Below are 27320 nucleotides of genomic sequence, written 5' to 3'. Positions count from 1 at the left end.
TGACATAAGCATAGTCCCAAAATTGAGGGAATTAATCATAAGATCATAGAAAGGTTTGGGTGGAAAGGAACCTTAAAGATCATTTAGTTCCAACACCCCTGCCATTGGCAGGGATACCTTCCACTAGGTCAGGTTGCTCAAAACCTCATCCAGCCTGGCCTGGAACACCTCCAGGGATGGGGCTTCCATGACTTCTCTGGTCAACCTGTTCCAGTGCCTCTCAACACTCTCAGTAAGAAAGCTTCTTCCTAATATGTAATTTAAATCTCAGATCAAAGCAGTTACCCATCATCCTGTCCCTGCACTTCCTGGTAAAGAGCCCCTTCCTGGCTTTCCTGCAGGCCCCCTTTAAGTACTGGAAAGCCATCCCAGGAGCCATCTTTCCTTTAGACTGAACAACTCCAACTCTGTCCTCATATGGGAGGTGCTCCAGCCCTCTGATCATCTTTGTGGCCCTCCTTTGGGCTCCTCATGGTCCTTCCTGTGCTGAGGACTCCCGAACTCCTCCAGGTGACATCTCATGAGAGCAGAGGGGTAAAATCACCTCCCTCAACCTGCTGGTTATGCTTTTAATGAGCTTTAATCTTTCTTCCAACCTTATTTTCTGTGAATTTGGAGATCCAGGGCAAATATGAAGGATTATTATGAGCACACTTTGGAAGGTGTGTCTGGGGGATGACATGATTGAGAGCAGCCCTGCAGAGAGGGTCTTGGGGATGCTGATTGACGAGAAGCTCGATGTGAGCTGGCAATGCATGCTCACAGCGCAGGAGAGGAACTGTGTCCTGAGCCACATGAAAAGAAGTGTGGCCAGCAGGTCGAGGGAGGCGATTCTGCCCCTCTATTCCTCTCTGGTGAGACCCCACCTGGAGTATTGTGCCCATTTCTTAAATCCTCAACATAAGAAGGATATGGAGCTGTTAGAACAGGTCCAGAGGGCAGCTACAAACATGATCAGAGGGCTGGAGCACCTTCCATATGAGGACAGGCTGAGAGCGTTGGGGTTGGTCAGGCTGGAGAAAAGGCTTCAAGGAGATCTTCTAGTGACCTTCTGGTGCCTGAAGGGGGTGTACAAGAAAGCAGGGAAGGGACTTTTTACAAGGCCATAGAGTGATAGGATGAGGAGTGAAGATTTAGACTAGACATAAGGATGAACTTTGTCACTATAAGGGTGGTGAGGCACTGGCACACGTTGTCCAGGGAAGCTGTGGATGCCCCATCGCTGGAGGTGTTCAAGGGTTGGATGGTCCTCGAGCAGCCCCGGTCTGGGTGCGGTGCCGAGATGCAGTGCCGCGCGGGGCCCGCAGGGGGAGCCAGCGCGCAGCCTTTGTACGAGGCTTTATTTAGTTGGCAACTGTTCGCTATGAGCATTGTCCTGCTCAGCTGTCTTGTAGGTATTTGTATTTGTTGCTTGTACCCTGACCACGCGTAAGCTCAAATGCTGCTTGGATGCGGTGGCTGATGTAGAAATACTTTTGCTTTGGATACATGGCTTCCAGGTACAACTGAATCATAATAGAACTCTTTGGTTGGAAAAGACCTTTGAGGTTGATTTCTACTATACCCATCCACTACTAAACCATATTCCTGAGCAGCTCATCTACTCTTCTTTTTAAATACCTGCAAGGATGGTGACTCGGCCACTTCCCTGAGCAGCCTGTTCCGGTGCCTGATAAACCTTTTGGTTGAGAATTTTCCTGATATCTGATCTGAATCTCCCTTGTTGCAACTTAAGGCCATTTCCCCTTGTCCTGTCACTTACCCACCTCGCTGCAACCTCCTTTCAGGTAGTTGTAGACAGTGATAAGGTCTCCCCTCAGCCTCCTTTTCTCTACGCTGAACTGAGATGTGTGGAAGCTGAAATAGCTTTAGGCTTGTCTGCTTTAACTAACAAGGCTGCTGTCAGTCCAATTTGATGTTATAACTCCATTCAAAAGAAATACTTTGCTAGACTTTAAAACTCTAAGCCCTTAGAATATCCCACTATCAGCTGATTAAATGGAGAATAAAGTAGAACTACCATAATGTTATTTATAAATCATTTGTTCATAAATGCACTTACAGAATTTACAGATATCAAGAAATAATAGTCCTTGTTTGGAACGCTAAGTAATAGTTTACATAGTTCAGTATAAGGTTAATTAAAATGCTGATGTATTTCATTGCCATTTAAGTGGCAAGTAGGTGGCTGCAAGTTCAGCTCTACAAAAAACTCTAGACAAATTGTACTTTTTAAATTAATGCCCCAATAGAAGACAACAGATGCAGTTTCCTTTATAACCAGTAGATCATAGTTTCTTTAGACTTGAGCACAAAGCTCAGCATAGCACTATCATTGTATTTTCTGCCTCTGAGTGACTTGTAGGTCCTCAAGGCAGTGCTCCCTTATGTTTGTTAATGTGCTCAATGACCAAAGCTTTCAATGGCTGCTTCTCTGGGCTGGAAGACTATCTGTTATGATGGCTTGTGCGAAGATGATGCTGAGCAGTCAGCTGCTGTTGCCACTAAAATACTCGGCTTGCTGGATAACCTCCTGCTTGGTCTTTCTGCTGGAAAAAACAGTGAAATGGATAAAAAATCGAGTCAGAAGTACTTTTCTTTCCCATTTGGATGAAGTAGGCCATAAAAGTATAGGTTTCACCTCTACAGTCCTTTTAGAATCATTTGGTTAGCTTGATATTATTGTATTGGAGTAATACCTGGCTAGAGCTCAAACCTGTAGTTTGGAGTCAGTCAATTTGTCAGGGTAACTGTTCATTATTCCTATGTCTGCAAATGGTGCTAATCATGCAGGTGTGTCTTGTCACCATTCATACCAGGTATTTTTGAGCACCTCATTTGGAAGGTTTTGGTGCTGTTATCAAAGCAGAGATCTGAAGCTTTCCTGCAGAGTCATGTGAAAAGAGATGAGTGCAGGGAATACAGAGAGCAAACATAGTCCCTTTATTGAGATCTGGCCCTTCAAAACATTGCTATGCGTACTTGTCAAGCTGTGTTGTAATAAAACAAATGTTAGAGCATTATTTTCTTTTCATTTTATTCATGACTAATTAGCTATTTGAGCTGTATCATTTACAGTATCAGCTTTTGGTAATAGCCCCTCTTCACCTTGCAGTATTTCATCCTGAAGAAGAAGTTTTTACATGTAACTAATTGAAATCTGAGTAGAATAGTGAATGCAATTTCAAGCTAGGTCATGAAATGAAGAAATAAGAGCAGATGGCTCCTTCAGAAAGAGAATAGATGCTCCTGGACAGCTACATAGTTAGTCCCTTGCTTCTTGTCAAGAGGTACTGCCAATATTTATAATGCAAGGGTAAAATAAAAGCTGTGTGAATTTAATGAAAAAAATTCTTTTCCTCATTCCCAGCTCTTCCTGATTATTTTGTTAAGCTCACCTTTTTAAGATATAGCCACAGTTAATTGAAATAGTAACCTGTTTTGTTAGTTGCGTATTGCTTCAGAAAGAGATATGACAAAAGAGCAATACTGGGGCTGTAGTTCCATTTATATTCAGTGAAGATTCACTCTAGCATTTCTGGTATTTTCTTGCTCTGTGAAACACTGATGATTGAGTCTTTAAACACTCCTGTCAAATTTGGTGGAGGTATGTGTGCCTGTATTGTTCCTGACGGCTTGAGGAAGAGTTTAACTTCTCCCTTACATGTTCTTTCCAGGTTTATTAGTGGTTAGTCGGATCTTTTTCAGTTCAGTGCCTTTATTTCTTGGGTTTATGCAAAGTAGCACATTTGTGCATTTTAGGAGGTTATTCTGTTTGTAACTAGGTAAGTCAGTCCTACATTTGCTCTAAAGTCAGTGATTAAAAAGGGAGAGGTGGGAGTTGAAACTTCTAGTGTACAGTGGACCAGTCTTTAGGAAGACTTAATCAGGGGACCATAAGTATCCATTATGATTGTTATGGTCTGCTCTTCCTAAATAGACTGTTATTCTTTGTTTCTCTATACTAGCAAGGAGTGATGGAACAATCTACCATATTAAGTGGTTATTGCTGTCTTAGCTGTCCTTCATCCTTTGGACACCCGGAGCCTGAATTTATTTGGCATCTGTGTTTTTTTAAAATGCATCCCCTTTGTCCTCTGCCACATCTAGAAGGTAATACAATGCTATAACTTGGTAACTGGTGCATCAAAATTTCCTTTCCTATATAGAAGCAATTTAAACATAACTGAACCAAGAAAGTAATGGCGTCACAGGTTCTTGGCATTTGCACTTCTTATTGTTCCTTGGCAGATGAAAGCAATGGAGCAGAAACCTGAATACATGGGATTCTGAAAGCAGATGAGGGCAGGGTGCTTAGCAACTTCTGCACTTTCCCAGTGCTACTTATATCTTGCTGACCAGTTCGGCTTTGGTTTTGGTGTCTCGGTTCCAATGTGGGTTTATTCCCTGGCTCTGGAGTGCCCCACTGCACTGAAAGATGTCACTTGCCTTGTGCCTGTGGCTACCTACTACTTGATTATTCCATGTAAAATAATGTATTGACATTTGCTATTTAAACTATACAGGAATTACTACCACAAGAAAATTCATAATGCACACAATCCTCTCTGGGAAAAGTTGTAGTCTTCAGTGAAAGCTGAAACTTATAAATTAGCTGGGTTAAAACTAAAACATGAACACTTCTAGGAATTCATCACTTAAGTACACAAGATAATGTAGCTTCTGAAACTACTGTAAAACTGAGGTATGATTTCTGCTTCCACATAGGCACTTGATTTTAAATTGTCTTCAAAACAAATTTGTTAAGACAACTGAATTTGCAGTATCTTAACTGCTGATTAATTGCAAAGAAACTTGTGCAGGTGTTCTGCATCTTACTGCTGTACATAACTGTCTGTAGGACAAACTTGACCTTGGGTTTTTAAATAGTTTTTACTGAAGACATACTTGTTAAACCAAGTCTACTAACCTGGAATGTATGGTTTAAAGAAGGAACTGTCTAGTTTTACTTAAGCTAAGCATGAGGACAGTTTATTTAGATTAAAAAAATGTAATTTAGAGATGCTTCTTATGGCAAGTAAAACCGTAGCATAAATGCTAATAAAACTTTCTTTACAAGGTACGTTTCAGCAAAATCTTGCTAGCATAAGTTGGTAGGTATTCCAGAGACTTATGCAGGTATTAATTATGAAAGTCTGTTTTATTTTCTTAAATCGGTGAAATAGAACATTATTCAATTAGGTGGATGTTGAAAATACTAGTTTAAGGAAAAACTTCCTTTGATAGATGCCATAAAAGCTGGAAGATTGCTTTCCTCAGTAAAGGTGCTACATGGATAAGTACATGGTCCTACAGAGAATAGTCTTATTGCAGACTTAGGGTTTTTTTTTTTCCTGGAGAAACCGATCTCTTGGCAGATATGTTGTTTTCTTCCCTTGTGAGTTGCAACTGAAATGAGTCTGAGCTGGACTTTCAAGGTTTATCACACTTCTAGGGAAGTCTGATTTGGTCTGAAATTCCATTAAATGATTGAACTGAATTTATGAGAATAAGTTTTAGGACAATATTTGGTAACAATTGAATGTGGAAGTAATCAGCTTAATTCTGTGTAGTATGGATATTTATGCATAGAAAGGATGCATTGATTAAGATTCAGCTGCTGTTGAACATGTGGAAAGCATAATTAGTGTTATCCCTCTGCTAGTTAATTTTTAACTTGAATGCTAAGATTTTTTAACATTGAATTTATGTTGAAGTTCATATGTAAAATATTTGAGTTTTCAGCTGCACCGCCCCATAGGCAGTAGATGTACAAGCTGCCTTTGTTTGTTCTGCCAACCTATGTCCTTGCAGCCAAGGGCTGCAATGGATGACAAATACCAGGATGAAAGTACTGCCTACAATGATTGTATCAAAAATAATGCTTTGCCTTTTTTTTCTGCTGGAAGTAATGGTCTTCTGAAGGATTAGGTGTTTTAAAGTATTTGAGAGGAGTATGCTGGAATTAGTCCCCTTTCTTCTGTCTGCACCAACTAACCTCCATATGCTTGATATACACCTGTGAACCAAAATTATACAATGTTTTGGGTTGGAAGGGACCTTAAGGATGATCTTGTTCCAACCTCTTGCCATGAGCAGAGACACTTTGCACTGGATCAGTTTGCTAAAAGCCTCATCCAGCTTGTCCTTGAACAACTCCAGGGACTAAATATTCAAGTACTTCAGGATCTTTGAGTTCTTAACTTTTTTATAGATATTCTAAAACCATTTTTCAAATTCTTGAACAATATTGTTGTTTCACAGTTTGAAATACAACACATCCATGGTATTATGTCCCTTCACGTTCACCTATGATTTCATGTTCTTTCTGTACAAGTTCACCTTTTCACGCATCTTACATATCAATAGTTTGTGCTTCAGTGAACGAAGATGAAGTCTTGGGAAATCTCAGAGCAATATACATCAGAGGACAAGGAAATGTATTAGAATCAATAAGCTGAGAAACTTAGAAACAGTAGGTTGAGTCAACAGATATGCATGAGGGGTACTCCAGCTTATGCTGTCTTCAGTAGCTGCTCTTTAGTTCACACTTGCTGAATTTGTGGTGGCATTCACTTTTCTAGTTCACTTGACTGGCGCAGTATTGTCACAGTTGTTTTTCTCAATTTCTGTAGTAAGAATGAGATTACTTTTGTTGGATCCAGTGGCTATGAGTTTTCCAAGTCCATACAATATTCAGTGCTGAGTTTCAGTGAATACAGTTTAAGAATTTAGACACATTACAGGTAGTTGTGAGAACTTAATCTCTATTCCTTTCCCTAACACTGAAATATGAACAATAAGTTTCTATTGGACAGAAATCTATTGTAGATAGCACAGTGTTCTGTGAAGCAGTGAGAAAAGATACTCAACTTTGGAAGAATGTGTGCACTTTGACCCATGGAGAGGGGAGAGTGTGATGGGGCTATGGAGAGGGGGAACAATGGAAAGCTGTGCACCCAATCGGCCCAAGTCTGTTTCTCTGGACTGTTTGAGCATATGTAGTGCTGTGATGTGAGATGGATCTCTGTGATAGTTCTAGGCAGAAAAACATGGCTTTTTGGGCTACGGTATGTAATGAGAAATAAATCTCGCGGTGGACAGAAATCACTGTAACTAATAATCCTTAAAAATACTGAAGGTGGGACAAATCTTTCCTTTAAAAAAACAAACACCCTTAATCTTTTGCAAAACAGTAGAAATCCAACAAGTAGCTTGCTAGAACTTGCACCAGTGCTGAGTAGAAAAGATAACTACCTTCAAAGTGGCAGTGCTGTTCTAGTGCAGCCCAGGGTGATGGTGGTATTTGCAAGCATACATTCCTGGCTAGTATTCGCTTGTTCGGCTCCCAAGTTCTTTTCCTGGAAAGCTGCTTTCTCACTGTTTGGTTGCCAGTCTGTTCTGGCGTGTGAGGGTATTCTCCACAGATACCGGGTTTTGCGCTTCTGTTGGAAGTAAATGAGGTTCCTGTCTGCCCATTTTTCCAGCTTGCCAAGGTACTTCCAAGTGTCATCACAACCTGCTAGTGCGTACACTTATTTGTGTATCTATCCATTATGCAAAATATGAGAATGGAAGATACCTACATTACCATGACATATCTTATTAGGGTATTTACCAGTATTAAATGTGACTTGTTTGCATCTGTTGGCAAATTTTTAGGCTGTGCTGTCTTTGCCAGTGCCCAAAAAAGCTTTAAATATGGTCTTTAATAGTGCTCAATCAAGTATGTCTGATTTAGAGTTCAGTAACTCGTTGTGCTCTGCCTAGTGTTTCAACTTGGCAATAGTTTAAAAATGTGATATATGCATTTTAAGAGCTGTGGATTATATCAGTTTCAAATGAGATGTGAATTATGCTTTTCCTTCTTGTGAAAGCTGTTAAAAGAATCACAAACCTTATTGAATAGTGTTATGTACATAGTCAGGAAGAAAGGATATAGACTCTTCTTGATGACTTGCCAAGATGACAAGTTAAATCTTGTTTAAGGGCTACCTGATCATGTTCATGCATATACATGAAAAAGATGGAATGGCTTTTTATAGGGGGTCTTAATTCAAAATATCAACTTTGTTCTTTCTAAGCCTTATGCCCAAAGTAATATAAGATGATCTGTATATTGGATCGCTTCATCAAATAAGTCATGGCTTCACATTTGAAATCTGCCTCCAAAGTAGTTTTATCAGTTCTGCCAATGGTCATGTCTGCACATGCTGCCTTGAGGCAACTACTTCAGACTGATGTTTAAAACTCCCTAAGAAATGTCTTTCTAAATATCAGGATCACTCAATATTGAATCTACTCCTTTGTTTTGTTTCTACCATACCATCTAAATAGTTTAGAGGGCTTTCAGAGCTTTGCCTTTGGGACTTGGGGGCTAATTGTGCTGTCACATGGAAACAGAAGAGTGTTTTTGGAAAGAGAACGTTGTAAACTATTGCTCAGTAGATACAGTAGGTAAATACAAGGCAGCATGGGTCCCTTCTTGGACACCTTCTCCACATAGGAAGAACCATGGGATGCCTGAGGCTTTAAGAAACCTCTGAAGGTCCAGTCTCCTGCTCAAAACCAGAAAGCCAATCTTTTTGTGATATTTAGGTAGCGAGGTGTTACTGAAGCAGGGAGGAATGGGGAAGTCAGATATCTTCATCCTGGTAGAACGTAGTATTCAAATTTGAAGTACTTGAATCTAGGACATAGGGTACTGTTTCTCTGTATATGTATATTGAAAGCATTGTTTTGTTTCCTGAGCAAGACTGAACATCTGTTGATCTTAGGTGTTACTTTTGACAGTTCCTACTGTGGTACTTTCTACATTATTGCTAATATTATTCTGTCTAAACAGATTTTAGTGCAGTCATCTTTGATGTGAAGGTAATAGGTGTTCAATTAGCTTTGAATTACTTTAAGCAAAAGGGCCTATTCAAAATATTTGTCATATTGATGACTGAAATGTATTTTCAGATCAGTGCAGACAGCAGTACTTGGACTGTAAAATAGAACTTACAGTGCCTGTGAATGCCATTTAAATAGATTGGTATAAGTCCTTCAACAAGGATATTATTAGAGTATGCGGAATGTTGTCGACATCATTCTAGCATGAACCACTCATTTTATTGTAAATTCAAATTAGATTCATTGTCAGTTGCTTCTACAAAATTGAGGTGGCATATAAAAGACTGAATATTGTAATAATGTGCATTTGTTGAAACAAATTCCTATGTTTTTTATGCATGGCTTATGCTCTTAATGTATTCCTTTTTATGCCAGTTCAGACTCAGGTCTTACTGGTGGAGTCTAAATTTGATTTAGGAATACCTTTTTTAAAGCATCAAAATGATGGCTGAAGAGGGAGGATAGGTGGAGTTTCATGAAGTTGACATGGGAATGGGTGTGTTTTAACTGCATTAAAAGTTGGAAACTTTATTGCATTTTTATTTGTGTATTTTAGACCCATTCAGAATTGATGTAGATGGTGTCTATTCTGCATATGTTCAACTCCTTTAGTTTTGTTTTAAGTTATTTTTATTTTATTTACTTGAATGCTTCAGTTCTCTAATTTGCCTTTTTCATGAAGATACACTAATCGGCATTTGCTGTGTAAAAACCTTGTGAGTGGGCAAATGTTTCTTTGTCCAAGCATTTGTTTACACGATAAAATGTTTAGTTGCTGCTGTCTTAATTGTGCGTTTTTCTGGGGGATTTGGATGCTATAGACTACTCAAACTGAGGAATTCTACATCTCTTGTGACTATGTACTGCTTTAGAGCTAATTAGGCTATGCTAGACTTCTTAAGAGACACTCAAAAGTGGGAAGCAGACATTACTGCTGTTCACTGCAAGCATGGGGAGGTTCATCCAACTTCATACTTCTGAAGAGGACAGGGAAAAGAGTAGCAGGTCACTTGGATGCTGCCTTCAAGAGGTCCATGGGGTATATTTCAGAAAGCCTTTTGAAATGTATTCAAACCTTTGTGATCATAGTTAATGTTGTGCAGTACTATTTTCAGCTGAAAAGACTAGAAATATTTGTTGAAGTACTGTTCCAAATAACTTTTTGTTCGCTCAGTAAAGAAGGGAATAAAGGAGTCCTGTGTAAGAGTTAGTCTGAAGCACAGCACAGATCATTTTACTTTGACAATGAGATTAAGTTCTCAACATCAAAATTCGAACTGTCGTAGGGTTCATCACCCTGTGTTACTGCATGTTGTTTTTATTGGAACTAGTCATGGAAGGACTGTGAACATTAAACCAACATCTGGCATAGACTTCCTATGGCTTGACCTTGGAGCAGAAGTTGTAACTGCTAGTATTTTCAGAACTGACGGGCTTAAAATGTGACTCTAAGATACACAAGTATGGGTTTGGGCACAATGGATATTTTACAGTTTTAAACAGTATATAATGCTGGAGTGGTATAAATGTAGTATTTTAATCACAAAGACTGTTTCATAAATACTGATACTCCGCACTGTAAGGATTGTTGAGCATGGGGAAACAGAACGAATATAATGTACATGGTTTTTCTTTCATTGAGGGCAAACTGATTTTGTTCTGAAATTGTTACAACTGACAATGTCCTTCCTCCTCTGGAAGCTTTATCTGTTTAAAGCTTGGATGTTCTGTAAAGGGGATCTTCATAAAATACAAACTAATCAGTCCAAGTTGGTTTTGTAGTTAAAATCATAATTTTTTCTCTAATGTGAAACCATAAGGAATTGCATGGTCAAACCAGATATCCAACCTGTTGTATCTCCAGCAATAGTCAATAGCAGATTTTTTTTTTTCAGAAAGTAAAAGGATACTGAAGGCGCATAAAGGTGCTGCTACAGCCTTTGATTTGACTTACGAGCTTTCTGAACTGAACATGGTGTCTTTTGAGGCAGCTCTGAAGTCTTGAGAATTTACCTAGAAGTACTATTATTGAAGCATGCTTCAATAGTTGTGTAACAGACTAACTTGGTTGACTTGATCTAAACTTGAATGTTTCTGTTAGTGACAAGCTAATAAAATTGACGTTTTCTGAATATAGCAAAATACACTGCTGTTGTGTAGTTAGTAACTTTCCAAACCTCTTCAGTGAATTTCATTTATTTAGGGATGTTTATAAAGGATAATCTCATGTATTTTTTTTTCAAAATTAATGTGGAAAATATCTTAGAGGCTTTTTCCAAACTTAATGGTTCTATGTAGGTGTGGTGGTGGGCTGGTGGTTGGTCTGGATGATCTTGGAGATCTTCTCCAACCTGAATTCTATGTTATTTGTAGTGAAATTGTGGTGCAGTTCTATTAACTCAATATTTTCTGAAGCCATGGTCATGTGGCATTTGTAGAATTTGAGCCTTTGATTCTTCACTTATTTTTTCCATATGAAGTAGAGAAAACTAATATGAAATTATTTATATTCAATAGGATATCTGTTAGGTTTTGTGAACTTAAAGAAATAGAATTGAGGATTTGCAGACAAACACCTGGTTCCTGTTTCTCCTGATCATGTATTTTGGAAACACTGTGGAAAAGACAGGTGCAGTAAATATTTATTTAGTTTGGGTTTATTTGATCTTGTGTTATGATGATTTACTACAGATACATACAGAGCAGCATTTTTTTACATTGAACCAAGTATTTATATTGGCTTAGAGGAAGATAGAATCCTGGCCTGTAGTTCTGCTACAGGAAGATTAATTCTACCTGCAGATTAACGCAAAACAATTCTACTTTGTCATTATCTGATGTATCTAGCAACTTTATTCAGTGAATTAACTGAGGAGTAATCATTGCTTAGATCTCTCTGCTGTGATTAAATGTAAAGAAAAAAATCCATGCAGTTACTACTTCATCCACTTAAATCCCTAGACTGTTGCATTAGCTGCATCCTTGGTCTGAGAACATGGGATTTTAATCTCTGGCATTATGGGAAGCTTTAATCACATGTTTACTATTTGTGATCTAGGAAATGTCATTGCTTCATATAGCTAAGCAGTACAGAATGTAATCTAAGGATTAGGAAAAGGCAAATCTTCTTATCCATTTGACCTTGAAAATCTGATTGGATTTCCTGTGTGATCTGGCATGATTTTTACCTAATTATCTGCAGCTTGATGTATGTGAAAGATACCAAAAGAGCTGTGCAGATATGGGTAAAATTCTTAACTTGATTTCATATTCATCTTAGATTTGAGTGCAGAGAAATGACAACGAAAAAACAATCTGAGAAAATATGACCTCAATGTAAAAATTTTTCACTAATTCAGTCTCTTTGACACTGTTTGTTCAAAAGGAATATCTGTTGATAGAAGTGAATATGAGTAAAGTCCTGAGTTAGTTTCATTAGCTTTGGACCATAATGGGAAAATCTCTTATTTTGTAGTGCTATGACTGTTGATTAGAAAAGAATCAAGTGATTTAACTTCAAAACATATGGGGAAAATTGTGATCCATTTTGCTAAGAGTTGATTATCAGACTCTTATGGGTTTCAGTAGCTTCTTCAAGCAAATGAAATGTTGATTCAACAGTGCAAGTTAGGAGAAATGAAATTTGTTATCAACCGTTTTAAGAATATTAATATGTAACTATTTGGAGTAGGAAAACTGATCTTCAGGGAAGTGAATGGATATTTTTATGGTATTTTGGTCACTTCAAGTTCAGAGATTACTATAGTAAGAAGGTATTTTCTTTCTGTGACCTTTGTAATTTTTTTCTATGGAATAAAAAAAATACTATAGGGTTGTCTAGCATTCATTGAGCTATTGCAGTCGAGTTCTTCAAATACCTTAGATAAGCTACATTATTTAGGAAACACAAATAAGAGTATCATTTAAGGAATTTATGCAACTGGCTCATCTGAGGAATGCTACTGAGATAGTGTTAGAACTCTACTTGTAAGTTTTCAAATACATTTTTAACATTGACAAGTCAGTTTGCGACACCTGAATATTTCTGAAACAAAGCTTGCTGAGGTGTAATATTTTTTGTCAATTTCTAATAAGGTCTTTAAACCACTGTTCAGTCATAAACTTGTGGTTCTAATTTAAGATTCCTTATTAGCTCTAGAACTGCAATTTCTATGCATCTGCATTTTCAGGTGGAAGGGGGATTGCAGTATATGTTGTACTACGCAGTTGTACAATAGTATGCAAACAGGAGAAACTTTTTTACCTTTATCAGTTCATAAAAGCATGGTAGGATTTAATTTTAAAGGCATTTTTTGTAAGTTTAGGTTACCTCAGGATCAAGTCCTTTACTGTGACTGTAACTATACCTACTGAAAACTTCAAGGTCTTCTATGAATCAAACTACTTTGTGCTAATCTGTTCCAAAATACTACATCACAGTACATTAATTCTTAATTTTGGAGTCAACTGTGCCTTTCTGATTTTCTGAACAAACTGTAGTCCTAACATCTAAAGTCAATATTAAATGAAATTGTATTAAATTTTGTTGTAACTAGTTTTGCTTCAGTCATAACAAAGTGAATGTATTTCTATTACAATTGTAGTATTTGGTGTTTCTTAGTCTAAGACGTTTCTGAAGAACAGCGTGTGTCTGATCAGCTTTGAGCTTTCAGTATTTATGCTGTTAGTGTATGCTAACTGCAGCATTAAGAATCAGTGTTGTTTCTGCTTCCCACTGGCAAAATATACAAACCTCTGACTAATCAGTCTTGTTTTCCAAGAGAAGTCCAAGAGCTTTATTGTAACTGCATTGTTTTATCAGGAAGCAGAGTTGTTAAAAGTAGTTTGAGTGCTGTGACAGTACTGGATTCATGTCTGAATGTGGCATTTGCGAACTTTAACTTCTAAAAGTCACCTGGTTTCTGAGTAGAAGATATTGCCCTATAAAATTTCAGACTTAATTTCATCTGGAAATGAATTAATTGCTTGTAATTCACTTGGCCATAAAGCAATGTCTAGAACATGAACATGAGTTCCATTTGTACCTGGAGGCAGCAGTTAGGATGTGTTCCTCAGTTATTGTCAGCCTGTGACAGGGGTTTGGAGTGTTACTTCTGGGCATGCCACAGCGTAAAGGACACGTAAGCGGAAGGTTGCTCTTGGGGCTCGTCCAGAATATTTACCTTATGGGAATCTATGTGAATCAAATACTTCCTAGGGAGTAACCAAGAAGATTTGCAAGCATACCTGGGCAGATGTTTCTTCCAAGAAGCCTTCAGATAGTCTTAAGGCACTTTGGCTTTCTCATTTCATCAATCACAGGACATGAACTTGAAAAAATGCAGTTATATTTTTTCCCGTTCTGCGTTAGCGAGGTGAAAACTTGCATGGAAGACTGAGATGTCAGTTACTGGGAAAGACATTAGCATATTAATTTCTGTTGTGGTAAAAGGGAATGAACTGGTATTCATTAAACAAAGCTGCTAATGATGTGTGGATCTTTTCAGTAGTAAAAATGTGTTGATTTACTACAGTTTGACACTGGAAGTAATTTCAAACTAAGGTCTCTTAAAGTGTCTAAAAGATACTTTCTCCTTCTGTATTTTGTATTGGTTTCTTTGCTCTCAAAAGTTTTTGTTGTTATCTTCTGTTGACATAAGATCACATTCCCAATATAACTTCAAGCTCTTCATAAATGTCAAACTTCTGCTGGTCAAGTACAGCAGAAAGCTGTTAAAAGATATTTGAAGATGGTTGTGGAGGACAAAGGCTAGATGTCCTTACAAGAGCTTTTGTTGCAGTTCTGAAATTGATTTGGTTTAGGTCTGTCCTGTGCTGATGTTTAATGCAACATGCTGGACCTGGACTCCAGTCCAGTTCAGGAGCTGAAACATTGCTTCATTTTGCTCTCCTTTTGGGCTCATGTTTCCCTACAAATGAAACAAAATCTGCCATTTTTTATTAGCACACTGGAGACTCAATATTTAGAGAATTATGATAAAGAATCAGTTTTGTATCAATCTTGGCAATAAGTGGGATCATGCAGCCTTGCTTGTAACCACTAAATTTCATTCCAAACCCTGTTGTCATTGGTGTAACACAACTCAGGTTTTTGGGCACTGTGTGTGCCTCAATTGTGTTACTAAAATTTTGAAAGATGGATTTAGCATTTGCTCATAACTGCACTGTATACAAACATCGTTAAAACTTTGTACTTTGTGTATAGTATAGAGGAATGAAATAGTCAAGTATTAAACTGTACTGTACATTTTAGAATTTAAAAATTAGATATCTAAAAATAGTTTTGCATGCTTGAGCCATATGTAATGAAATGTAAATGTATTCTAAATACTAAGCTTAAAGTTAATATTTAAAATACTTGCAATGCTAATTCAAGGTGCTGATATGAACATGAGTAAATGCTATAAAAGCACGATTTACCCTATCAACCTGTGTAACTAATTATATGTATTAATTACACATTATGCCATATGTGTTAAGCCATACAGTATTAGATTTAAAGCTTTTAATTTACACTGACTCTGAAGATTCTTGGCCTTTAGATTGTTGTATTAAACTGAGACAATAACTAACTTTTATCCTTTAACAGAAATTGAAAAATTCCAAAAAGGGGAAGGAAAGGAAGAAGAGAAGTATATTGATGTAGTCATCAATAAAAATATGAAGTTGGGACAAAAAGTTTTGATTCCAGTAAAACAGTTCCCTAAGGTAAGCCCAATTTTCGTACATAAGTCTGAGTGCTTATAAAAGGTGTTTCAGTAACCTTAACTAGGTTTTTTACTGTTATATTTAAGACAGTATTAACGTATCTACTGTTGCGGATGTGCAGTCTCTTCTACAGAAGATCTAAGACAGAAATGGTTCTTGTTGGAATTATTCTGCAGGAAAGCAGTGTGGGTCACACAAATAAATAGTCTGTTGAGAATAAATGATAAACGAATCTTTTTTTCAGAATAGCAGGATCCTCCTTTTCAGAATAACAAAAGGAATCAAATATGTTCAAGTGGACTCTGATCCCATGCTTAAAGACTTGTATATTGTAGGTGGAAGTGCAACTTAAAATACACTGCTGAAGGAACCTGCTGTGTATGTTTTTTCTTTCTCGGTTTCTTAAGTTCAAGTTATTGTTAATATTGAGTTATTTAAAACTGCACTACTAAGCTATACAGTCTGTTCTGGAGGGATAGGGACTGTTTTGTTGGTATTTGACCACCATGAATTCTTACACTTTACTGCCAAGTATTATCCTGCATTGAAATTATTGCGGACTAGAAGCATTTATTCAGTGTTCAGTAGGCTGAAGAATGTTACTGTTTTGGTCTCTTTAAACTTTAAGGTTCATGTTATGAAAGTCAGATTAGTATTTTTTTCACTTGTTTAAATTTTTTTTTTTTTACTATTTCAAGAGTGCTTCTGTTTCTGCTCATAGAGGAAAATAATTCCTTCATTCCTTCCTCCATTTCTTTAGGAAGACTTGTTTTCTAAATACTTCTTCCACTCTGTCAGTGTTTTTCTCAGACTATGCTGGTTAACTTTCAAGGATTTCTTTATTGCTGTTCAGACTTCCATGAAATAGTGCTTCACTGAATTCAGGATTGCATGGCATTTATATGGGGGCACCTCTGTAACTCCGACTTAAGTCATTTTTATGGCTGGGAAGAGCTATCTACTAACATAATAATGTAATCAGGATGTTTTTCTTATAGATGCTGAGATGTAGGTAGTTGAGCTTATGGGGGAAGAAAGGCAAAATGGATATTAAAAAGGAAATAGTGCCTTTTGCAATATGCTTATGCTTCTTGATAGTGTCAACTTTCTTTTAAAGGACTAAACACTGAAATTCTTGTTTAGGATATATAGTAGGAAAGCCCTTGACACCTTTGGGCAGTTGTGCTCTGCTGTGCTCTGTAGTTTTGGTCCGTGGAGTGTCTGACCTGGACTACAGCCTGGTACATGCTATGGAAAGAAACCTGAATTTATATCCAGATGGAATTTTGATATAATCTTGTAAAATCAAATATATATTTGATCACCTAAATAATGAAACTTAATAAAAAAAGATATGTCTCTGTTTAGAAGACCAGGATGCAGGGAGCACAGTACAACTGCTGTGCAGAATAGATATACCATTTAAGTTCCTGTGAATCCACAGAAAGCAAAATACTGGTATTTCCACTCACACAAATCTCCCTGCTGCCAGGGTGAATATAATCCTAGGTATTTTCTGTTTAAGAATATTTTCACCCCAACATAGGAGGGCTTAGATTTTCTTAGAAATTTATTTATTACATATAAATGAATATTTGTTAAAGCTTACCCATTAAAGATTCCATATAGGCAGAAAGAATTAACATTTTTCACTGTACAGGAGTAGTCTGGGAGATAAGTATGAAGTCACACTTAGGACAGATTCTTGAACTTGTCTGAAAAATAACCATCCTAAACCACAAGTAATCACTGCAGTTTATAATTTCTTTACTGGCTTGTAGCTTTATTTCTGAAATGTAATAAATTTAAATACCATGTATGAGAGCCTTATCCTGGCATTCTGTAGCCTGCAGTGACTGACATGAGTTTTCAATTCCTGTACACAGAGTCATCTTGCATCCAAATGTTTGTTCTAAAGACTAATAGGATCGGGGGTAACAGTTTTAAGCTGAAAGAGGGTAGATTTGGATTAGATGTTGGGAAGAAACCTCTTACTGTGAGGGTGGTGAAGCACTAGAACAGGCTGCCCAGAGAAGTCTTGGAAGCCCTGTCCCTGGAGATGTTTGAGGCCAGGCTGGATGGGGTCTAGAGCAACCTGACCTAGTGGAAGGTGTCCCTGCTCGTGGCAGAGGGGTTGAAACTGCATGATCACTAGTGTCCTTTCCAATGCAAACCCTTCTATGTTTTTATGAATCCTCTTCTTGGTAGGTGTGTTCAGAGGAGGGATCAGGAATTTGTGATGCTTTGTATAGTCTTTTGCAGTAGGTGTGAAATCACTCTAGTCATCCTGGTTTCACTGAGCTGTATTTAGTGCATGCATTTTACATTCAGGTTCTGTAGAACTTAAGCACCATGTAATACCTTCAGCTTATAAAACCTGAAATGGTGCTTCACATAAATTCTTTATGACTCTGTGCTGTTCTTTTGTGACTGTGTGCAGTTTTCTAGACTTTTTTGCGTACAAGAGGTGTTAGTATTAGTGCAAGTGTCATTCGTAGAAGGTGCCAAGTTATAATTCCTGAGAAAAATAGTTAAAAGATTTTACTCCGAGTAACTTTCTCATTCCTTCCTCCTAGACTGGTGACAAATGCTTCACAAGAATAAAACTTAATACTTAAATATGGATTAAATTGATGCAAAAATTTCTTCTGTACGTGAATGCTGAATTTGGAGCAGTTCTCCTGCTGACTGGCATCTGTTTCTGTATGCCTCCAGTCCACACTAAAGCTGTTATTGTGCAAGATCTGGAACAAAAAGGCAACTTCAGTCTTTCAGGAGGTATAGTCTTTTGATGCCAGTGAATTGAGCATCTACTGTTTGAAGTTGGCCAAGTCACTACATTAATTAATTGATAAATCTATCAGAGTAGCATTGGGGTACCAATTTGGGTTGAATTTTGCAAGCTTATGGGTTTCCAGAAAGTGGCGAGGAAAAACAAAGTTTGTTTTCAATTTTATGAATAAAAGTGCTTCCTTAAATCAATAATTACTTCTAAACAGGATCAAGGATTTAATAACTTGTTTAATATATAAAAATGAAACTAACTACAAATTAAGTGATTTTTCTAGCAGAAACTATTCCTTTTTTTTTTTGCTAGTGATGACTCCAGCAAGCAAAGATGCTCCTGCTGTTTAGGTATATAGGTGGGATTAACGGAATATCAAACACTTCTTATGGTGAAGGGGGTCTTGGGACCAAAGCATCCCACTGGTGTACTACCCCCCTTCAGATAGGTTACTAGACCTGACACAGTTAATTAAATTTAAGTATTTCATTGCCTTTTCTTTCTATAAAACTTCTCTGACTCCTTGAATAAATCGTAATGGCCTCAGGATGGGTCAGGCAGTTCTAGCTCTGATCTGATCAGCCTGGCGTTGTAATGCCTGCTTACATTACCTGTCCTGTCAGATACATTCTCATGGGCTCATAGCTGGGTCGTGTGCAAATGCAGCCTCATTAGCTCTGACAGCCCTGGAAAGTGACAGGTTAACTGCAGCAGAAAGACATTCAACTGAAGTTCAGAGCAGCTGGGTTTCTATGGGTGAAGAATCTGATAAACTTCAGACTTAATAGTATGAACTTAACTTTTTTTGAGCTACTTTGCCCTCCCTGAAAAAGTTTTTATCTTTTGCTTAGCATGCAAACAGTGGATCCTGTGTTGATGCGCTTAACTTCCCCCTACTTAAGAGCTCTTGGTATCCTCTGTGGTGCTATATATTTATATCTGTTAGCTAGGACCTTTTTTCTTGCTCAAAGCTTGGCAGTGTTAACAGGCCTAATATGCCAACTAGCTCTAGTATGAGATAGATGGGGGTATTTTGGTCTGGACCTTGATAGAAGATGATGGAATAACCAAGACAGCATGAATTTTGTCTGTTTTGTTAAATAAAATAACTTGGCAGGATAGTCCCAGGAGTTTATGCTCAATTTCTATTTGAGGCTGGTTGTACATCTGAATTATTCATTTGCTCTTTAGACTTCTCTACACATTAAACCCCTGAATTAACACGTCTTGATATGGTGACAAATAGTATTACTTGAATAAGACAAAACCTTGTGGAACCTCTTCTATAGATTGCAGGTCGAGTCAAGTCTTTCCAAAATCTGATTGCTTACAATATGATTTTTTTTCAGGTTGTTCCAGCTCTATAGATTACTCTGAAAAGCCTGTGATATGGAAATTAGGCTGAGGTATTTAGATGAGGTTTTGCATGTGCTTTGGTAGTGCTGTCTACAATCCTGTTGTTGCTGGAGTGTGCTACAAGCAACGATTGGAGAGCTTAAGGCTTTTATGCAATGTTGTAGGAAAAGAACCAAGTTGAGGTAGGATTCAGTTTTAAATCAAGTTCTGTGTAGGAGTCCATGTGGGGTGCTTGTTGTCTAAACTGTAGTCAATGGAGTGAGATCATGTCAGTTTAGGCAGCAGAGTTCAGGGTGATGTAATACACCTTGCTGTTTGATCAGCTGGATACCTCAACTGAGTATAGGTGAAGTGTGAAAATGTGACCCTTAAAATTGTACTTCTCTTGCATTTCATGCTTGAAAATCTTCACATTTACACAGGCTGAAAGATAAAAGTAGGCAAAGTGATCTGGCCATGAGAAGTCATGTGATTGACTTGAAGGTACTCCTGGGATCTATCATAACACTGCTTATGAAATGCTAGTGTGAAGGTTGTTTCATTGCTTAGACATGTGCAAATGAGGCAGGAGGGTGTTATCCCCCCTCCCACGCTTTTAATGAATATGCATTGTGAAGTGGTTTAGTCTCAGAAATCTGATTTTGCTTTGACAGTTTAGTGAACTCGAAGTGTTCTGAATCTGGAGGAAAAATAGCTTCCACGGCTGATAAACAGAATGATAATGGTTTTCCGTGAGGTGGATCAAAACTATGGGAACAGTTATTTCCGTTTTGTGACAGGCTGCCACTTCAGAAATTGCTCATATAATAACACTTAAATACTGGGGAAATCTCAGAAGTCTGTAAAAGTTGGTCTGTTTTGTTCCCTGAAATGATACTTCAAATATATTCTCAAATTACTGACTTATGGAGCTGGTAACCATTGAAGCCTTTTAATTCAACATTTGAAGTGGAAATATCTTGATGTCAGTCCTATAAAATATATCTGCAGTTGTTACATAAAGTCATGGGGATTATTTTAATCACATGACTAGTTAAAAAACAATTTTTCATAATTTAATTCCAGTGATTTCTTAGGGTAGGAAGGAGAAATAAAAGGTTTTATAACTAAATGACATTGAAGAACAAGCATCAGATGTAATACCAGGTATAACTTTTGAGCAACTTCAGAGTAAATTGACTGACCTTTCTGCTGTGAATAAATGTTTAAAGACCTATTACTGTATCTGAAGGAGTGAGTAGTTTGCAGTACAACATAGATGCTTGAGTATTTGTTTCTATACAAACCATATGTTCTTGAACTGAGTAAGAAAAATATTGAAGTTTTCCTGGTTTCAGGTCACTGTAAGGAAAAGTGCTCTGTATCATATTCTTATTTTTTCTATTTTTTTTCTATCACATGGGAACTATTGTGGAAGACTAATATGCCAGGAGAGCTTTCTTTGACTATAATGACAAAGGCTTGCTTAAGGCTTTACAGGAAAGCATTTGGTCAAGCATTTATATTTTTGCTAAGTATTCTAAGCTGGATGAACTATTCTTAGCAGTCTTGTCTTGGTGAGGATAGACAAAGATTATTTTTTTCTATTATATGCCCCTTTCTGTAATTCGTTGATTTAAAAACTCTACTGTTGGCATTAGTTCCTTTTTTTGCTGAAATTCATACAATAGATGAAATGCTTATGAACAGAATGCTACACTTGTATACTCTTTAGCCGTGTTTTCTCCAGAAATGTTTTCAGGAAATAGTTTCAACCAGTGATCTGGTAAGGAAATAAAACTCTATAGAGGTAACTGTCAGTCATATTTTGATCTGGAGATTCTGGAGAAATGGGTGTTAAGCAGTGTCCATAATCTTCAGTGTACTGTATCTATAAAAAACTTCTTAATGTGGATTTGTAAATATCTGGAGAGGAAATGATTTTTCTAAAACCAAACCAAAAACTGATTTAATTTTCTTTGAATTTTTTTATATTAATAATGTTTTTTAAATAGGAGCTTTTGTAGTTGTACAGCAATTAAAGGTAATGTGAAAAGGAAAGGAATACATGTTTTCAGCATAGTGAACCAGTACAGTCATGGGCTAGTGGACAACATGGCTAAGGGACAGAATCCCAAATGAGAGGAGTTTGAGAAGGTACTGTTGCATTTCATGGTGTCTCTTTTTTAACCACAAAGTAAATCAGAGGTATATATGTGGGAGGATATGCTTTCAGTGTTCAGACTTTCTAGGAAGTAAGGACACTTAGATCTCACATCCTTTTTGATTAAACTAATCTATATCTGGTGATACTTTGTGAATGTGTAAAACTACAGAGGTTATCATTTATCATGACTGGAGTGTTGTTTGGATTGAACTGTAGCTGGGATAATTTTTCCTATCTTCTCTTATTGTTTCCTCCCAGATCTGTTATACTGAATCTTGATACTGGTTTTGCAAAAACACCTTCAATGTTTTCCTGTAGTTTTTTGAGATACTGTATTTGGTGCATACTTTGGAGCTGGTCTAGAAGCGACTTTGCACTGGGGATTTATATTCTGTTAATCGTCATCCGTAAGAACCAGAGTCTTACCTGATATATTGGAAGCTGTCTTAACATGTAGTTCATCTTTGATTTAACACAAGATTCATCCAGTGTTGAACAACATTGATAGCTCAGAGTTCAGCTCTACTGTAGAACTGAATATGGCAATAGGTTCCAGACAGCTTGCATTCGAAAGTGGTGCAACTGCTTCAATACAATGTTAAGCTGAAGCTAGTGAACTCAAGGACAATTTTGACTATTTCTGACAGTTCAGATGTGATCATGCTCTACCAGGGAGAAGTGAGAGTGGAGAGTCTGGCATATCTTGATTTTGAGCCAGAGTTAGTGAATATGACTGACTTTCACAGAGCTGGTCACGTGTCTTTGTTACCCTCCAGTGCCTCCAATTCGGATAGCTTATAAGCTTAAGTTCAATACTAGGCAGGAATTTAGTCTTTGTTCTTGTGCTTTTGGGCAAATAAACTCTAGGAATGTGAGGTGTGGGAAATGCCCGGGAAATGCCCGCGAAACTTGTGCATGGGCTGTCTTCTGTAAAGAGCTAGCTTGGATCTGTCAGACTGACTTGCTTCTGGTTCACCATTAGATAGGCTTGATTTGTTAATTTTATAATGAAAACTTTGTGCTGTAATGTGTGATGGTTTTGTACCTTTAGGTTTGGGTCTTCCTACTCCTTGATTACTAGGGATAAAGCAGTGTATGAATAATGATAGTAACTTAGTGGTTGATGTCTGAGTGTATCTATATCAGACTTCAAAGTAAACTTTTGATCAGATATTTCCAAATAGATATGAAAGGGAGATGAACTAATAGTTTGAATGAAATTGATACCTCTTCGAAGTAAAGCATAATTTTCCTACTAAAAGCGACATTTGATATTGTAAATGGCTCTTATTTATGGAATCAGCTGAAATGTTCCAAAGCATCACTCTTTTTGATGTGGGAGCAAAAAGGTTTTGGGGATTCATTTTGAGTCTTTTTTTAGTTACCTTTGCTGTTTCATCTTTGTCTAAATGTAGTTATCAAATCAGGAATTTCGGACTTGCAGCACAGGTTTTTCATGCTTCAGACTTGTCAAATCTAATAGAGAGCCTCAGTGCACAGGAAAGAATAGTTCAGTGGATCTCAGAATACAGCAAATACATTTTCATGTTCATTAAATGTGTTGTCTAGGCATGTCATCTGTGGAGCTACTTGCATAGCTATCAGAGTATCTACCTTTAAAAGCTAGAGATATTTGGTTTTAAGATGACAGCTTTTGGTGATATTAAATATTTGTAGGTAAATTTTTAGATGTACACAACATATTAGCCTGTTTGGCTTTAGTTGAAATAAACTGTACACTGAAAGAAAGGTGCTTTGAAACGCCCAACTATTATCTGAACTCCTGAGTCTTCTAGTGAGTGGGATTACATACAAAATGGGGTTTTTTGGGGTATTTCTGTTTGTTAGTTAGGATTTCTAGTTTATCTTCATTTTCTAGTAGTTTGAACTTAAGTGATACTCGGAGCTATGCATTCTGTAGTTAAATATATACTTGCCTATTCCTAAATTGCAGTCAAAAACTGAGTAAAAAATCTGAACATTAAGATTACTGTTAGAAATTCAGATTGCAGGTTCTCAACATGCTGCAATAATTTCAGCATGCGTTACTGTAAATAGAAGATCTCTTATTTTAAATGTACGCAGTGTTTATTTTTGTTCCTAATAACTTGAGTCTATTTTAAAGTAAACATAAGTGATCTTAAGTAACGCTTGAAAAATTGATGTGGTGTTACACTATATGAAAGCTTTCATTTGAGTTTAACTATGAAATCCTTGTTCATAAGTTATGATCCTTTATTTAAGGAGGCTTTGACAAGGAGTTATTAACTTTTGGAAGTTCAGACTTGCTATGAATTGTTTCCGTTTGTTTGCTTTCCTTGAAGTTATACCTCCAGTAATAATAAAATTGGAAGTCTAAGTTGAAAGGGACCTCTGGAGAACCATGACTGCAGATTAAATTACACAGACCCCCATCAGTGGCCTTCACTGCTGAGTGTTCTCAGCAAACGGGACTTCTATGATTTTGCTTGGCAGCCTGTCTCCAATTAATGTTGTCTACTGTATCTTAGGACCTATGAGAAAAAAAATGCAATAAATCTAATAAAACAAATTGTCTGAAGAATTATTGAGATTTGGCTTGATAGTTTCAGGAAAGACTAATTCATACAAGGCCTTATGTTTAATAGCGTCTGTGAACCATCATGGTTGTCCGTAATTTGCTCCATTGTGTCTTGGTTCTAATTCAGGTCTACATTGGGAATTGAGCTTGAAATTACTAAAGAGAATAAAGTTAGGTTTTCGTATTAGGTAGACTTTTAATGTGATTGAGAGTAGCCCTGCAGAGGAGGATGCGAGGGTGCTGGTCGATGCCAGCTCACGTTGAGCTTCTCAATGTGTGATCGCAGCCCAGAAGGCCAACACTATTCTGGGCCATGTCAAAAGAAGTGTGGCCAGAAGGTCAAGGGAGGTGATTCTGCCCCTCTGTTACTCTCTCTGGCTGCCAGGTGCCCACTAAGCTGCCCTTTCACTCCCACTCCTTAACAAGATGGGGGCAGAAAATAAAATGGAGAGCTCATGGGTAGAAATATGATTCTACAGTTCTATGAATCCAGTCCCAAACAGAATCACTTAAGATCTTTTCAACTGCCACTCAGCCTCCATTAACATCACTGAAGTTGAGGTTCGTGACCATGGCATTAGATCATTAAAATATTAAATGAGGGAGAAGTGGAGAGACAGAAATAAAGGAACACAAGGAAAACCTATCATTCCCATTCATAGAAAACGTGAAAACATAAGCTGGTGCTCTTTCAGCCAGCAGGTGCTTCAGACAAAACACACGCTAAAAGTTACCAAAAATCTAATCATAACAAAGGAAAACAAAAGAGTAGAATGTGCCTATTATGATTTTAAGGACTTAGTTAAGCCAGGAGTGTGAAAGTTCTTATGAGCACTCCTCCACAGGGCATATATTCCTACTTGCATATACCAGAAAAGCTGTGTACCTTCAGCAGTCCACTTCTATATATCACTGCACTGCATTTCAGAAGGTATATAAAATGTGAACAATAGTTAGAAGATTTGGGGATTCACTTAAAGGACACATACTATTTCAGTGGGGAAAAAAGATCACAAGAAAGTTGATAGACATAAGCTACGCTTGGGAGTTGCTACAGAATATTGTAAACACTCTTGAAAGTAATACTTCATTTTACATGGAAAGGTTTTGGTAGCAGGATCCTGCAGGGGTGACTTCTGTGAGAAGATGCCAGAAGCTGCCCCTGCATTGGATAGAATCAGTTTCAAGACAGACACATCACTGCCCAGAGCTCAGCCCATCAACAATTGTGTGATAACACATTTTTAAAGATGAAAATTCTGCAAAATTGAGATAAGTGAGAATGAGAGAAGCAGCCCTGCAGACACCAAAGTCAGTGAAGGAAGGGGAAGAGGTGCTCTAGGTGCTGGAGCAGAGATTCCCATATAACACACAGAGAAGATGTTGCTGATGCACATTGTCGCCCGCTGCAGCCTCTTAATGTCCACAGTGGAGCAGACATCCACCTGTAACCCATGGAGGACCCCACAGCAGAGCTGGTGGATGTATCCTGAAAGAAGGTGCAGCCTGTGGAAAGTCCAGGCTGGAGTATGCTCCTGGTAGGAGCTGCAGCCCATGGAGAGCAGCCCATGCAGGAACACTTTCTGGCAAGATCAGGGACCCCACGGGGTACCCATGCTGGAGCCATCTGTTCCACAGGGTACAGCCCTTCAGGGAAGTACACATACTGGAACAGCTCTTGAACTGCATCCTGTGGGAAGGACCCACACTGGAGAAGTTCATGAAGGGCTTTATCCCACAGGTTCAACCCCCCAGTGGAACTAGGGATGACCATGAGGAGGAAAGAGTAGCAGAGATGAAGTTGTTACAAGCCAAACACAACTCCCATTCCCTCTGTGCTAACTCAGGGGAGGAAGTAGAAGAGAAATTGAATGAAGCTGAGCCTGGGAAGTAGGGGGTATGTGGGGAAGACACTTTTTATTTCTCTCCTACTGTTACAAATAATTGGCAATAAGTTAATCTTCCCCAAGTAGAGCATTTTGCCCATGACCAATTGCTTAATCATCTCCCTCTCCTTATGTCTACCCATGAGCTCTCCATTTTATTTTCTGCCCTCATCCTGTTAAGGAGTGGGAGTGAAAGAGCAGCTTAGTGGGCACCTGGCAGCCAGCAAAGGTCAAAACCACAAATCCATTCAAAATAATACCACAATAGAACTACTGTTCAGAAATATTTACTGTCCCTGATGAAATTCTAAAGCCAGGATATTCACATGGCTGAAATTTAGGTGACACTATCACATTAACACGACAGTTTGCATAATTAAAAATATAATGATAAAGAGCAAACGGGCTTAAACTACTTGTTTGTGGTCTCAAATTTATGGAACATTAAGTTCTTTAACTGTTCCTCTATTACTGTGTCACTGAAGATGGGCTTCTTCGATCTGGTTATTCCTCTAGTGAAATTTGGAAACACTTGACAACAGGGTAAGAGCAGCTCAAAAAAATTCACTCTTATGATGAAGAAATTCTTCCTTATGTGTAATCTAAATCTGCCTTTCTTGAGTTTGTACCCATTCTCCCATGTCCTATCCCCACAAGCCCTTATGAATAGCCCTTCACCAGCTTTCCTGGAGGCCCCTTTCAGATAGTGGAAGATCTTCTCTGTGCCTTCTCTTCTCCAGGCTGAACAACGAGCCCAACTCTCTGTCTGTCCTTGTAGGGAAGGTGCTCCACCCCTCTGATCGTCTTTGTAGCCCTCCTCTAGACCCATTCCAACAGCTCCATATCCTTCTCACATTGAGGATTGCAGAGCTAGACACACTACTCCAGATGAGGTCTCATAAGAGTAACAGAGGGGCAGGATCACCTCCCTTGACCTGCTGGCCACTGTTCTTTTGATGCAGC

General features: G+C 37.9%; 1 protein-coding gene across 4 annotated transcripts in view; it reads left to right on the top strand.

The window, feature by feature from the left end:
- The window catches only part of KHDRBS3 (KH RNA binding domain containing, signal transduction associated 3), a 91892-nt gene that overhangs the window by 8439 nt on the left and 56133 nt on the right, over positions 1 to 27320 (top strand). For all 4 annotated transcript variants that reach the window (XR_008448517.1, XM_054058749.1, XM_009560028.2 and 1 more), the window contains exon 2: positions 15506 to 15624. Coding sequence is in view for 3 of the 4 variants with exons in the window: in XM_054058749.1 (XP_053914724.1) it covers positions 15506 to 15624 (119 nt within the window). In the remaining variant the exon portion in view is untranslated. The remainder of the gene's footprint in view (positions 1 to 15505; positions 15625 to 27320) is intronic.

This window comes from Cuculus canorus, chromosome 2 (genome assembly GCF_017976375.1).
Source record: "Cuculus canorus isolate bCucCan1 chromosome 2, bCucCan1.pri, whole genome shotgun sequence".
Lineage (NCBI taxonomy): Eukaryota > Metazoa > Chordata > Aves > Cuculiformes > Cuculidae > Cuculus > Cuculus canorus.
The sequence above is the reverse complement of the archived record's forward strand: the minus strand, read 5'-3'. Positions and strand labels throughout refer to the sequence as shown.